General features: G+C 39.6%; 1 protein-coding gene across 1 annotated transcript in view; it reads right to left on the reverse strand.

Moving 5' to 3' along the window:
* LOC118899293 (golgin subfamily A member 6-like protein 6) overlaps positions 1 to 16,306 on the reverse strand; it is a 31,749-nt gene that overhangs the window by 14,603 nt on the left and 840 nt on the right. Inside the window, exons 3-9 of the mRNA XM_036860814.1 lie at positions 16,078 to 16,242; positions 15,542 to 15,729; positions 8,099 to 8,147; positions 7,552 to 7,716; positions 7,043 to 7,201; positions 6,534 to 6,689; positions 5,996 to 6,180 (exon numbers count right to left, since the gene is read on the reverse strand). Coding sequence (XP_036716709.1) covers positions 5,996 to 6,180; positions 6,534 to 6,689; positions 7,043 to 7,201; positions 7,552 to 7,716; positions 8,099 to 8,147; positions 15,542 to 15,729; positions 16,078 to 16,242 — 1,067 coding nt within the window. The remainder of the gene's footprint in view (positions 1 to 5,995; positions 6,181 to 6,533; positions 6,690 to 7,042; positions 7,202 to 7,551; positions 7,717 to 8,098; positions 8,148 to 15,541; positions 15,730 to 16,077; positions 16,243 to 16,306) is intronic.

Raw genomic sequence — 16,306 nt, forward strand, 5'->3', positions numbered from 1 at the left:
CAAAAGTTTAAAAAAACAAAACAAAACAAAAAAAACCAAAAAAACTTAAGCATACAAGCCAGTACTTGTTTAATGTTTTTAAAAAAAAACTCACACACCTATGGTTAATTAATCTATGACAAGAGAGGACAGAACATACAATAGAGAAAAGACAGTCTCTTCAATAAGTGGTGCTCGGAAAACTGAACAGCTATGTGTAAAAGAATGAAATTAGAACATTCTCTAACACCACACACAAAAATAAACTCAAAATGTATCAAAGACCTAAATGTAAAACTGGGCACTATAAAGCTCTTAGAGGAAAACATAGGCAGAACACTGTTTGACATAAATCACAGCAATATCTTTTTGGATCCGCCTCCTAGAGTAATAAAAATAAAAACAAAAATAAACAAATGAGACCTAATTAAACTTAAAAGCTTTTACACAGCAAAGAAAACCATAAACAAAATGAAAAGACAACCCATAGAATGTGAGAAAATATTTGCAAATGAAGTGACCCATAAGGAATTAATTTCCAAAATATTCTGAGATTAATTTCCAAAATAGCTCATGCAGCTCTATGTCAAAAAAACAAACAACCCAATCAAAAAAAAAAAAAAAAAAAAAAAGGGCAGGAGATCCAAACAGACAGTTCTCCAAAGAAGACATACAAGTGGCCAAAAATCACATGAAAAAGATGCTCAACATCACTAATTATTAGAGAAATGTAAATTAAAACTACAATGAGGTATCACCTCACACCAGTCAGAATGGCCATCATCAAAAACAAACAGTAAATGCTGGACAGGGTGTGGAGAAAAGGGAACCCTCCTACACTGTTGGTGGGAATGTAAATTTGTACAACCATTGTGGAGAACAGTATGGAGGTTCTTTAACAAACTAAAAATAGAACTACCACATGATCCAGCAATTCCACTTCTGGACATATATCCGCAGAAAACCATAATTCAAAAAGATACATGCACCCCAATGTTCATTACAGCACTGTTTACAATAGCCAAGACATGGAAGCAACCTAAATGTCCATGTACAGAGGAATGGATAAAGAAGATGTGTTACATGCATACAATCAAATATTACTCAGCCATAACAAAGATCGGAATAATGTCATTTGCCGCAGCATGGGTGGATCTTGAGATTATCACACTAAGTGAAGTAAATCAGGCAGAGAAAGACAAATATCACTCATACGGGGAATCTAACTTTTAAAAATGATACAAATGAACTTAGTTACAAAACAGAAACAGACTTACAGATATCGAAAAACAAACTTATGTTTACCAAAGGGGAAACGTGGGGGAGAGGGATAAATCAGGAGCTTGTGATTAACATACACACACTACAATACCTAAGGTAGATAACCAACAAGGACCTACTGTATTGTACAGGGAACTCTACTCAATATTCTATGATAACCTATATGAGAAAATAATCTGAAAAAAAATGAATATATGTATATGTATAACTGAATCATTTTGCTGTACACCTGAAACTAACACAGCATTGTAAATCAACTGTACTCCAATAAAATTTAAAAAACAAATGGATATATGCGGGGTCGAATCAAGACAATGGAACAGAAGGACAAGAGCTTACCTCCTCCCACAAATATTTACATCATAAATATATCTACACGCAGAACAATTCTCACAGAAAACCTGCTGAATGCTGGCAGAATATCTCATAAAACCAAAATTGCAAAACAGATCACCATGTAACCAGGTGGGACAAAAAGGAAAAAAGGAATGGGGACAGGACATGTACCCCTGAGAGGGAGCTGTGAAAGAAGAAATATTCCCTCACCCTTGGAAGCCTCCTCACCAGCACGGAGATCAACTGGGACAGAAAGGGAGTTTCAGAGGCTCAGAAGAGAGTGCAGCAGCCAATTTGTGGCAGGCAGAATAGATAGAGACCAGCACAGAGGGTCCATGCCACCTCACTGCATTCCCCAGCCCAGATGTGCATCTGTGGGTGTTTGCTGGAGCTGGGTGCTGAAACTTGAGCTTCAGAGGACAAACCCAAGAGAGGACTGCAGTTGACTTTTCGGAGACAGCCTAAAGGGGCTGGAGTGTGTTCCAGGGGGCAACGTGAGGAGCCTGGGTCCACCACTGAAACCCCACTGTTAACATGTGTGCTTGAAGGGAGGGTGTTTCCTGCCACAGCAGCTACCTCATTCTCACCATACTTAGGAAGCAGGGCTAAAATCTGAGCACTCTCCCCAGGGCTGTGCAATCCATGAATTTGTGTATCACCTGCAGCTTTGTAAAATAAGTGCCTTTGGGACATCCAAGTGGTTGCTGGTACTTCCCTGGCTGCAGCGGTTCTGGCTGAAGGCTCTGAGGATGTGTGCACATGGAGGCTGGGCCAGGGCCTGGGCTGACTCACGGCAGGTCCAGGTGCAAGACTACAGCAGTCCCATGCCTGACCTCAGCAGTTCTGCACCAACAGATCTGCTCTAGTGGCTTTGTGAGCACAGCACCTGATGAACACCCAGGCCGATTGTTTGAATATCCACAGTTGAGGTGCAGCCAAGGGTGGTGGCCAAAACAGTGTGCTTTGTGAATCCGAGCAATGGGTGACAGGCAACACCACACAGGGCACTTCTCGCTGGGCAGTTCCTGCAGTATAATACTCAGTGGCTCCTCTCCCAGCAGGAGCACTCCAGTCCCACCTACCTCACACCACAGTTCAGAAATGGATCTGGAGGCATCTATTCCAACAACTGTGGAGCTGACCCTGCTCCCAACAGGGCTGTGACAACCATAGCGCAAAGAGGAGTCACCACTCAACAACCAGTGCAGGCTCTGGTCATCACAACAACAACAGCCCCTATTAAGGGGAGAATAGCCAGCGCACATGGAGGAAAGATGTGGCAGCAGCATCCATACAAAAAAATAGCCCTCACACCTAAAATATTAGACTCACACAGACTACACAGGGACACTCCCACATAGAAACAGCACTTCAAGACCACAGTAGGTAACCATTTCTCCTAAACTCATAGAGTCAGAGAAACATAAGTAAAATGAAGAAGGAGAGTCTCATTCAGTCTACCAGATCACAAGTTCAAAAAGGAGGTAATGAAAATACTGAAGGAATGAAGAAAGGCTTTACATAGAAATGCAGTTTACTGTAAAATGGAACTAGGAACTATAAAGAGGAGCCAACAGAAATTAGAAGACTCATTTGCAGAGACAAAACCTGAGCTAAAGACAATAAATAGCAAACTGCGTAATGCGGAAGAATGAATAAGTGATCTGGAAGACAGAATAATGGAAATTACCCAGATTAGAACAGCAGACAGAAAGACAAATGAGGAAAAATGAAAGCAATTATAAGATAATATAAAGGGTTCCAATCTACACATAATAGGGATCTCAGAGGAGAAGAGAGAAGGGGATCAAAAATGTATGTGAAGAAATTACAGCTGAAAACTTCCCAAACCTAAAGAAGGAAACAGATATCCAGGTACAGGAACCACAGAGGGTCCCAAACAAGATGAACCCAAACAGACCTACACAAAGACATATTATAATTAAAATGGCAAAAAGTTAAAGAGAGGATTCTAAAGGCAGCAAGAGAAAAACAAAGAGTTAATTGCAAGGGAACTCCAGTAAGTCTATTAGCTGATTTCTCTACAGAAACCTTGCAGTCCAGAAGGGAGTTGAAAGATATATTCAAAGTCCTGAAGGGGAAAAACCTGCAACCTAGGATACTCTACCCAGCAAGATTATCATTTAGAACAGAAGGAAAGATAATTTCTCAGACAAGTGAAAACTAAAAGAATACAGAAATACTAAACCTATCCTAAAAGAAATTGAAAGGTCTTCTCTAAATAGAAAAGAAGTATCTATAGGAAAAAGAACATCACAATTGGAAAGTAAATATCTTAAATAAGTCAGTACACAGATTTTTAAAAAAATCAAAAAATTTCTGTGAAAGAAGTGATAACCACAATGAATAGCAAAATGATAAATATGAAGATGTAAAAGAGGACATCAAAGTCATAAAATGTGTGTCTGAGTTTTATGTCACTTAAAAATAAATTTGATGTTCCAAGTTTATTTTACAATTATCTGACATTTACTGTTTTTATCAAGATTTTTTAATGTTTAAGTCTAAAATCAAGCTGGAATTTTCTTTGTGCAGGATTTGTAAGTGATCTAGTCACCCTCTTATTCTATATGACTGTCCAGTTGGCTGACAACACTTTATATACAGTTTATATTTTCCAACTGATCTGAAATAACACTGTTCACATCGATTAGGTGTATTTTTGGTTCTATTTTTAGACTATGTAGCATGTTCTTATTCTTTGTTTTCATATTTCTGCCTCAATGATACATTGTTCTATTTATTGCAGTTCTATAAACTTCATTGTACCCCTTCTGAATTGTCACAGCTTTTTAATTTGTTTGATCAGCTCCATTTAAAATTTACAATCAGCCTTTGTGAAATTTTAACTCAAAACACATAAAATTTACAGGTGAAGTAAAAGATAATTGTTTTATATAAGAAATTAGTCCTTTCCTCTCAAGAAATCAGTATACATATTCATTTGTATAATTATTTATATGTGACTTTCAGAAGCATTATTTAATAAGTATATTCTAATGTTGCTTTTTTTCAAGATATTACAAATTTGACCTTCTCTTTGTCTTCTACTCAGTTGTTTCCATTTCCATTTAAATTAACTATCCAGCAACATTAATTCTATACTTTGTGTCCCAGGCATTGATGTCCTATAGTAGATAATTTTGCTATTTTTATATTAAAATTTTGATGAAAAAAGAAAAAGTGCATACATAAATAAAAATAATCCAGATCACAAAGCTGTTATAAAAACTTTTAATATTACCAGAATTTAAACAAGAAAAAAACTGGGTAATTAGTGACCACACATGTTTTATCTTCTCCCAAATCTGAGACCAAAACAAAAGGCCGTGAAGTATTTTCTTTGTCACTGTCTTCCTATGTCTATGAAGTGCAGTCGTTTTCAGTATTTTGCTCATAACCCTTGTCATTATCATTGCTCCCTGTGACCTAAAAATGTATGATGTGTTAGTAAACTGAAAACTTTTCAAAGTTTCAATATTTCAAAAACAAGGTTTTCCATTAACAATTTATAAAATCATCTGTGATTTCTTTTAAAAAGCTCTTTCTGAATAGATCATGAGAAGATATTATTTTCATCAAGAATATCTCCTGGTTTAGGCTCGGAAGGTGAGAGGAAGCATAACACAACCTTACTCATACTCACTCATCACTAGGGGTTTCCTAGAGTGCTAACAAGGCATAAGGACAATTGTTATAAGATATTCCAGCCAAATTTATGCTCTTTGGGTGGGAGCCCTCCCTGTGAATGGTACGAATTCTCACCCACATATTAAAAATACCCAGAACTCCTAAGCTAAGTTCCAGGTGGAAGAAGAGAGAACTGCCCCTCTACTGAAGGCTGTTCTGAAGGTCATCCTCACCTGCAGACAACTGCAGCCAGACTAGGAGCTGTCAGTTGCCAATATTTCTAAGTCTGTGCATATTTGACAGTTTTAGGTCAGCAAAGATCTGTCTTAGGGTCTTTGGGGGTAGTAGGATTCCTGAAAATTGGCAGGAAGCTTGGTAAACTGAACCAATTCCTGCTTCTATTGATATTAGATACAATTGGTTAGAAATCCACTTGAAAACCCTGGGAACCCCATTTAATACTGGCCCCATGAGACCATGCAGGAATACCTCAAAACAGCAGCACAAGCCCTGGGAAAGTTATTTATATTCTGTAAATGCTTGGAGGTACCAAGACCCTTCAGAAACTCATTGTGAAGAGAACTCAAGTGCCTGGATACAAGCCATTAAAATCTCAGGGTTTCTAGTGAATCTAAAGCAGTAAAAGACCGTGGTGCTTCTCTCTATGACTGCTTTAATTTTCACTCATCCCTTCCTGAGGTTCCAGGGCTTTGTTCCACAGTCACTGCCCAGACCCAGACCAGGTTACCTCCAGCATCTGAATCCTCTCATTCATCTTTCTCAGAAGACTGTCTCTTTCTTTCATCTCCTCTGTCATTTTGACTCTAAATGCCTCAAAGGCTCTTCCTTGGTCCTCAAACTTTTGCTGCAATTCATTAAACTTTTGCTCAGAAAGCTCCTTTCCCCTCTCAGTGGCCTTTCTTTTGGCTTGTTCTGCTCCAGGAAGATTATACACAGGGAAGAAGACAATAGTCAGCCCTGAGAGCTACAACCCTCATCGCCCACCCCTCCACTTTCTCAGTGACCAAACTGTCTTGAAAAAAGCAAATGGACATGTCTGAATTCACCTGTGATCACATATCAAGGGCAGGTGTGAGAGTGTGCTAGGAAAGGCGCTGACTAGCTGGATAGATGTACAACCATAACTGGCCTTGTTTTCACATGTAGCAGAGTGTGTTCAGGGAAGGAGAAGAAGGTCTCTGCTTCTGGAAGTTCCTCCTGTCATAGTTCTCAGAGGACACTGAAGGAAACTTCCTACCCCACTGTGAGCTGAGCCCTCCCAGTACCTGCTGAGGTCTTTTCACTTTCTCTTATCTCCTCTGTCATTTTGGCTCTTAATCCCTCGAAGGTTCTTTCTTGGTCTTCCAAATTTTTCTGCAGCTCTTTAACGTTTTGTTCAAGAGACTCCTTTTCCCTCTCAGCTGCCTCTATTTTGGCTTGTTCTGCTCCAGGAAGATTATACACAGGGAAGAAAACAATAGTCAGCCCTGAGAGCTACAACCCTCATCCCCCACCCCTCCACTTTCTCAGTGACCAAACTGTCTTGAAAAAAGCAAATGGACATGTCTGAATTCACCTGTGATCACATATCAAGGGCAGGTGTGAGAGTGTGCTAGGAAAGGCGCTGACTAGCTGGATAGATGTACAACCATAACTGGCCTTGTTTTTACATGTAGCAGAGTGTGTTCAGGGAAGGAGAAGAAGGTCTCTGCTTCTGGAAGTTCCTCCTGTCATAGTTCTCAGAGGACATTGCAGGAAACTTCCTACCCCACTGTGAGCTGAGCCCTCCCAGTACCTGCTGAGGTCTTTTCACTTTCTCTTATCTTCTCTGTCATTTTGGCTCTTAAGCCCTCGAAGGCTCTTTCTTGGTCTTCCAAATTTTTCTGCAGCTCTTTAACCTTTTGTTCAAGAGACTCCTTTTCCCTCTCAGCTGCCTCTCTTTTGGCCTGCTCTTCTGCTCCAGGGCGATGTTTGAAAGGGAAGGAACCAACGGTCAGATCTGAGAGCTACAACCCCCCCAATTCCCAACCCTCCACGTTCTCCGTGACCAAACTGTCGTGAAGAAGCAGTTGGACATGTCTAAATTCACCTGTGACCACATAACAAGGGCAGGTTTGGAAATGTGCTAGGAAAGGCCCTGACTGGCTAGATGGAGCTACAACCACAACTTTCCTTCTTATTTTCAGATGAAGCAGAGTGAGTTCACAGGAGGAGAGGAGCTTCTGGAAGCTCCTCCTGTCAGAGTTCTCAGAGGGCATTGCAGGAACCTACCCACCCCACTGTGAGCTGAGCCCTCCCGTGTACCTGCTAAGGCCTTTTTCCTTTCATTCAACTCCTCTGTCATTTTGACTCTTACTATCTCGAAGATTCTTTCTTGGTTCTCCAACTTTTGCTGCAATTCTTCAACCTTTTGTCCAAGAGGCTCCTTTTCCCTCTCAGCTGCCTCTCTTTTGGCCTGCTCTTCTGCTTCTGGAAGATTTTAGATAGGGAAGAAAACAACAGTTAGCCCTGAGAGGTAGAGCTCACCATACCCCCAAACTTCCACTCTGTCAGTGACCAAACTGTTGTGAAAAAGGAGATGGACATGTCTAAATACACCTGTGACCACACACAAGGGCAGGTTTGGGAACCTTCTAGGAAAGGCCCTGACTGACTGGCTGGACCTACAACAGCAATTAGCCTTGTTTTTGCAGATGTAGCAGAGTGTGTTCACAGAAGGAGAAGGTCCCTGCTTCTGGCAATTCCTTCTGTCAGAGTCTCAGAGGGCATTGCAGGAACCTACCCACCCCACTGTGAGCTGAGTTCTCCCCTGTACATGCTACATTCATTTCTGCATCACAAGGGAGCTCACCTTTCTTCATGTAGTGTTCCTCTGGTTTTTCTGGTATCCTAAGTAAGCACTGGAGACCAGAAAGAGGCAAAGACATGTCAGGTAGGTCTGACCTGAACTTCAACTGAAATGTTCTGAGAAATGAACTGTTCTGAATAACGTTCCCTGGTTGCTTCCCACTCTTCAAGTAAATTTACCAGATCCTGCCTGCCTCGCTACCCCTCTAGCCTCCTTGCCAGTTTTGCTTCTACCACCCATGCTAAGTTCCACCAGTCAGAAGAATGTGCAGTTTTACAAATAGGTAACCTTGGGTGCTTTCATATTTTTTTTCATATGCTGTATTTTACTGCTTGTGACTCTTCTGGTAACATCCCACCTTGGATAATATGTACAAATTTTCAAAATTTACATCACACTCTACACCACATCAACTAATTGAAGAATAAAAATCATACAATCATCTCAATAGATGCAGAAAAAGCTTTTGACAAAATTCAACACCCACTTATGATAAAAACTCTCCAGAAAGTGGGCATAGAGGGAATCTACCTCAACATAATAAAGGCCATATATGACAAACATACAGCTAGCATCATACTCAACATTGAAAAGCTGAAAGCATTCCCTCTAAGATCAGGAACAAGACAAGGATGCCCACTCTCACCACTTTTATTCAACATAGATTTGGAAGTCCTAGCTACGGCAATCAGAGAAGAAAAAGGAATCCAAATTGGAAATGAAGAAGTTAAACTGTCACTGTTTACAGATGACATGATGCTATACATAGAAAATCCTAAAGACACTACCAGAAAACTACTAGCGTTCATCAATGAATTTGGTAAAGTTGCAGGTTGCAAAATTAATACACAGAAATCTCTTGCATTTCTATACATTAACAATGCAAGATCAGAAAGAGAAATTCAAGAAACAATCCCATTTACCATTGCATCAAAAAGAATAAAATACCTAGGAATAAACTTACCTAAGGAGACAAAAGACCTATACTCCGAAAACTATAAGACACTGATGAAAAAATCGAAGACACAAACAGATGGAAAGATATACCATGTTCTTGGAATGGAAGAATAAATATTGTCAAAATGACTATACTACCCAAGGCAATCTATAGATTCAATGCAATTCCTATCAAATTACCAATGGCATTTTTCACAGAACTAGAACAAAAAATCTTAAAATTTGTAGGGAGACACAAAAGACTCCAAATAGCCAAAGCAATCTTGAGATAGAAAAAAAGAGCTGGAGGAATCAGGCTCCCTGACTTCAGACTATACTGCAAAGCTATAGTCAGCAAACCAGTATGGTACTGGCACAAAAATAGAACTATAGATCAATGGAACAGGATAGAAAGCCCAGGAATAATCCCACACAACTATGGTCAATTAATCTAGGACAAAGAAGGCAAGACTGTACAATGGTGGAAAGACAGTCTCTTCAACAAATGGTGCTGGGAAAACTGGATAGCTACATGTAAAAAAATGAAATTAGATCATTCTTTAACACCATACACAAAAATAAGCTCAAAATGGATTAAAGACCTAAATGTGAGACCAGACACTATAAAACTCCTAGAGGAAAACATAGTCAGAACACTCTCTGACACAAATTGCAGCAATATCTTTTCCAATCTGGCTCACAGAGTAATGGAAATAAAAACAAAAATAAACAAATGGGAGCTAATTAAGCTCAAAAGCTTTTGCACAGCAAAGGAAACCATAAACAAAATGAAAAGACAACCCACAGATTTGGAGAAAATATTTGCAAATGATGCGACCAACAACAGATTAGTCTCCAAAATCTACAAACAGCCCATGTGGCTTAATATCATCAAAACAAACAACCCAATAAAGAAATGGGCAGAAGACCTAAATAGACATTTTTCCAAGGAAGACATACAGATGGCCAAGAGGCATGTGAAAAGATGTTCAGCATCACTAATGATTAGAGAAATGCAAATCAAAACTACAATGAGATACCACCTCACACCAGTCAAAATGGCTATCATCAAAAAATCCAGAAACAGGGCTTCCTTGGTGGCGCAGTGGTTGAGAATCTGCCTGCCAACGCAGGGGACACAGGTTCGAGCCCTGGTCTGGGAAGATCCCACATGCCGCGGAGCAACTGGGCTCGTGAGCCACAATTGCTGAGCCTGCGCGTCTGGAGCCTGTGCTCCACCACAAGAAAGGCTGCGATAGTGAGAGGCCCGTGCACCGCGATGAAGAGCGGCCCCCACTTGCCACAACTGGAGAAAGCCCTCATACAGAAACGAAGACCCAACGCAGCCATAAATAAATAAAAATTTTTTTAAAAAATCCAGAAACAATAAATGCTGGAGAGGGTGTGGTAAGAAGGGAACCCTCCTACACTGTTGGCGGGAATGTAAATTGGTATAGCCACTATGGAGAACAGCATGGAGGTTCCTTAAAATCTAAAAATAGAGCTACCATATGACCCTACAATCCCACTCCTGGGCATATATCCAGAGAAAAATATGGTCTTAAAGGATACATGCACCCCAGTGTTCATTGCAGCATTGTTTACAATAGCCAAGACATGGAAGCAACCTAAATGTCCAATGACAGAGGAATGGATAAAGATGATGTGGTACATATATACAATGGAATATTACTCAGCCATAAAAAACAATGAAATAATGTCATTTGCAGCAACATGGATGGACCTAGAAATTGTCATAGTGAGTGAAGTAAGTCAGACAGAGAAAGAGAAATATCATATGATACTGCTTATATGGGGAATCTCAAAAGAAATGATACAAATGAATGTATTTACAAAACAGAAATGGACTCACAGACTTAGAGAATGAACTTATGGTTACCAGGTGGGGAAGGGTGGAGGGAAGGATAGTTAAGGAGTTTGGGACTGACATGTACACACTGCTATATTTAAAAAGAATAACCAACAAGGACCTACTGTATAGCACAGGGAACTCTGCTCAGTCTTATGTGGCAGCCTGGATGGGAGGGGAGTCTGGGGGAGAATGGATACCTGTATATGTAGGATGAGTCACTTTGCTGTGCACCTGAAACTATCACAACATTGTTAATTGGCTAAACTCCAATATAAAATAAAAAGTTAAAAAAAAAAAGAAACTCTGGATCAGAGAGATACTTAAGACAAGAGTCAAAATTTCAAATGTTCTATTCCATTATGGTTTATCCCCAGATATTGAATATAGTTCCCTGCACTATACAGTAGGACCTTGTAAAAAAAAGAAAAATTTTACACGACACTCCTCTTCCAGGAAGATTCCCTAAAGCACCTTCTCCAAGTGAAATCATTGTACATACTTTGGTCAATTTGTATCAATTATACATTTTAAATGCATGAAATTTATGGTTTGTGAATTATAACTCAAAAAACTGTTAAAAGAATCTTGAATCACTCCATTTCAGAAAAAATAATGAAATACTCTATTATGGCTGCTAGTAAGTGGCTTAAGTCCCTGAGCTTTCCTTGTGAAATGTTGGGTTTACATTATATAATCTTTATGCTTCCTCACAGCTCTAGCATCCTGAGTTTCTATCTACAGGGTATGATTAACAGTAATACAACTAAAAGCAAAGTAAATATAAATAAAGACCTGGTAAGAAAATCTTCCCAGAGGAACTTGGGTTGCTATGAATGAGAGAGAGTGCACAGAAAAACAACAAGCTCAAAATAACTTAAGTGTGTTCCAAGGACATATGGGAACTTTTCAAGTGTTCAGTCAAGGAGGACATCTGAGTGCCTGTACTATACTGACTTTGCTTCAGAGGTCAGACAGATTTCCAGAAGAAGTGCCTGAGTTTGGAAAAGAAGGAGGTAAAATAGAGTAATATCATCTATTAGAACTCTCTTACTCAGAGGAATCAGGATCTTTCTACTATGAATGGAAATAAATCTGTGGCCAATAAGGTGGCCTTGAGGTAGAGGGGGTAACATGAAGAATCAACTATTAAGACAAATTACATGTAGTGCTTCAGTAACTTCTCCTGCTTATATTAGATACACTCCTTTAGAATATCCACCTGATAACCCTGGGAACCCCATTTAATATTGGCTCCATGAGATCATTCAAGGATCCCTCAAAACAGCAGCAAATAAACCATTAGCCAGACTCATCAAGAAAAAAAGGAAGAAGACTCAAATCAATAGAATTAGAAATGAAAAAGGAGAAGTAACAACTGACACTACAGAAATACAAAGGATCATGAGAGATTACTACAAGCAACTCTATGCCAATAAAATGGACAACCTGGAAGAAATGGACAAATTCTTAGAAATGCACAACCTTCCGAGACTGAACCAGGAAGAAATAGAAAACATGAACAGACAAATCACAAGCACTGAAATTGAAACTGTGATTAAAAATCTCCCAACAAACAAAAGCCCAGGACCAGATAGATTCACAGGCGAATTCTATCAAACATTTAGAGAAGAGCTAACACCTATCCATCTCAAACTCTTCCAAAATATAGCAGAGGGAGGAACACTCCCAAACTCATTCTACGAGGCCACCATCACCCTGATACCAAAACCAGACAAAGATGTCACAAAGAAAGAAAACTACAGGCCAATATCACTGAAGAACATAGATGCAAAAATCCTCAACAAAATACCAGCAAACAGAATCCAACAGCACATTAAAAGGATCATACACCATGATCAAGTGGGGTTTATCCCAGGAATGCAAGGATTCTTCAATATATGCAAATCAATCAATGTGATACACCATATTAACAAATTGAAGGAGAAAAACCATATAATCATCTCAATCGATGCAGAGAAAGCTTTTGACAAAAATCAACACCCCTTTATGATAAAAACCCTGCAGAGAGTAGGCATAAAGGGAACTTTCCTCAACATAATAAAGGCCATATATGACAAACCCACAGACAACATCATCCTCAATGGTGAAAAACTGAAACCATTTCCACTAAGATCAGGAACAAGACAAGGTTACCCACTCTCACCACTCTTATTCAACATAGTTTTGGAAGTATTAGCCACAGCAATCAGAGAAGACAAAGAAATAAAAGGAATCCAAATCGGAAAAGAAGAAGTAAAGCTGTCACTGTTTGCAGATGACATGATACTATACATAGAGAATCCTAAAGATGCTAGAAAACTACTAGAGCTAATCAATGAATTTGGTAAAGTAGCAGGATACAAAATTAATGCACAGAAATCTCTAGCATTCCTATACACTAATGATGAAAAATCTGAAAGTGAAATTAAGAAAACACTCCCGTTTACCATTGCAACAAAAAGAATAAAATATCTAGGAATAAACCTACCTAAGGAGGCAAAAGACCTGTATGCAGAAAATTATAAGATACAGATGAAAGAAATTAAAGATGATACAAACAGATGGAGAGATATACCATGTTCTTGGATTGGAAGAATCAATATTGTGAAAATGACTCTACTACTCAAAGCAATCTACAGATTCAGTGCAATCCCTATCAAACTACCAATGGCATTTTTCACAGAACTAGAACAAAAATTTCACAATTTGTATGGAAATGCAAAAGACCCTGAATAGCCAAAGCAATCTTGAGAAAGAAAAACAGAGCTGGAGGAATCAGGCTCTCTGGCTTCAGAATATACTGCAAAGCTACAGTAAGCAAGACAGTATGGTACTGGCACAAAAACAGAAATATAGATCAATGGAACAGGATAGAAAGCCCAGAGATAAACCCACACACATACGGTCACCTTATCTTTGATAAAGGAGGCAAGAATACACAGTGGAGAAAAGACAGCCTCTTCAATAAGTGGTGCTGGGAAAACTGAACAGCTACATGTAAAAGAATGAAATTAGAACACTCCCTAACACCATACACAAAAATAAACTCAAAATGGATTAAAGACCTAAATGTAAGGCCAGACACTATCAAACTCTTAGAGGAAAACATAGGCAGAACACTCTATGACATAAATCACAGCAAGATCCTTTTTGACACAGCTCCTAGAGAAATGGAAATAAAAACACAAATAAACAAATGGGACCTAATGAAACTTCAAAGCTTTTGCACAGCAAAGGAAACCATAAACAAGATGAAAAGACAACCCCAAAATGGGAGAAAATATTTGCAAATGAAGCAACTGACAAAGGATTAATCTCCAACAAGCAGCTCATGCAGCTCAATATCAAAAAACAAACAACCCAATCCAAAATGGGCAGAAGACCTAAATAGACATATCTCCAAAGAAGATATACAGATTGCCAACAAACACATGAAAGAATGCTCAACATCATTAATCATTAAAGAAATGCAAATCAAAACTACAATGAGATATCATCTCACACCAGTCAGAATGGCCAGCATCAAAAAATCTAGAAACAATAAATGCTGGAGAGGGTGTGGAGAAAAGGGAACACTCTTGCACTGTTGGTGGGAATGTAAATTGATACAGCCACTATGGAGAACAGTATGGAGGTTCCTTAAAAAACTAAAAATAGAACTAGCATACGACCCAGCAATCCCACTACTGGGCATATACCCTGAGAAAACCATCATTCAAAAAGAATCATGTACCAAAATGTTCATTGCAGCTCTATTTACAATAGCCAGGACATGGAAGCAACCTAAGTGTCCGTCAACAGATGAATGGATAAAGAAGATGTGGCACATATATACAATGGAATATTACTCAGCCATAAAAAGAAATGAAATTGAGTTATTTGTAGTGAGGTGGATGGACCTAGAGTCTGTCATACAGAGTGATGTAAGTCAGAAAGAGAAAAACAAATACTGTATGCTAACACATATATATGGAATCTAAGAAGAAAAAAAAAAAAGGTCATGAGGAACCTAGAGGCAAGATGGGAATAAAGACACAGACCTACCAGAGAATGGACTTGAAGATATGGGGAGGGGGACGGGTAAGCTGTGACAAAGTGAGAGAGTGGCATGGACATATATACACTACCAAACGTAAAATAGATAGCTAGTGGGAAGCAGCCGCATAGCACAGGGAGATCAGCTCGGTGCTTTGTGATCACCTAGAGGTGTGGGATAGGGAGGGTGGGAGGGAAGGAGACGCAAGAGGGAAGAGATATGGGAACATATGTATATGTATAACTGATTCACTTTGTTATAAAGCAGAAACTAACACACCATTGTAAAGCAATTACACTCCAATAAAGATGTTAAAAAAACAACAACAACAAAAAAAACAGCATCACAAGCCCTGGGAAAGTTATTTATATTCTGTAAATGCTTGGAGACACCAAGGTCCTTACGGACTCTTCAGAAACTCACTGTTTACCAAACTAAAGTGCCTGGATATAAGCCACTAAAACTCAGGGCTTCTAGTGAATTAAAAGCAGTAAAGGACAATAGTGCTTCTCTCTATGACTTTGATTTAATTTTCACCCATCCCTTCCTGAGGTTCCAGGCTTTGTGTCACAGTCACTGCCCTGACCCAGACCAGACATACTTCCAGCGTCTGAATTCTCTCATTCGTCTTTCTCAAAAGGTTGTCTCTTTCTCTCATCTCATCTGTGATTTTGACTCTAAATCTCTCGAAGGCTCTTTCTTGGTCCTCCAACTTTTGCTGCAATTCTTTAACCTTTTGCTCGAGAAGCTCCTTTTCCCACTTGGCGACCTCTCTTTTGGCCAGATCTTCTGCTCCCAGAAGATTTTAGAGAGAAAAGAAAACAACAGTCAGCACTGAGAGCTACAACTCCCCAACCAACAACCCTTGCTTTCTGAGTCACCTAACCATCTGGGAAAAGCAGATGGACATGTCTAAATTCACCTGTGACGACACATAGGGACAGGCGTGAGAATGTGCCAAGAAAGGGTATGACTGGCTACCTGGAGGTACAACCACAACTCTCCTTGTTATTTTCAGATGTAGCAGAGTGTGTTCACAGAGGAAGAAGAAGGTCCCCGTTTCAGGAAGTTCCTCCTGTCAGAGTCTCAGAGGGCATTGCAGGAACCTACATACCGCACTGTGAGCTGAGCCCTCACCTGTACCTGCTGAGGTCTTTTCTCTTTCTCTTATCTCCTCTGTCATTTTGACTCTTAATTCTTCAGAGACTCTTTCTTGGTCCTCCAACTTTTCCTGCAGCTCTTTAACCTTTTGCTCGAGAAGCTCATTTGCCCTCTCAGCTGCCTCCCTCTTGGCACGCTCTTCTGTTCCAGGAAGATGTTAGAGAGGGAAGGAAACAATAGTCAGATCTGAGGGCTGTAACCCTTC

Source organism: Balaenoptera musculus, chromosome 1 (assembly GCF_009873245.2).
Source record: "Balaenoptera musculus isolate JJ_BM4_2016_0621 chromosome 1, mBalMus1.pri.v3, whole genome shotgun sequence".
In the NCBI taxonomy this organism is placed as follows: Eukaryota; Metazoa; Chordata; class Mammalia; order Artiodactyla; family Balaenopteridae; genus Balaenoptera; species Balaenoptera musculus.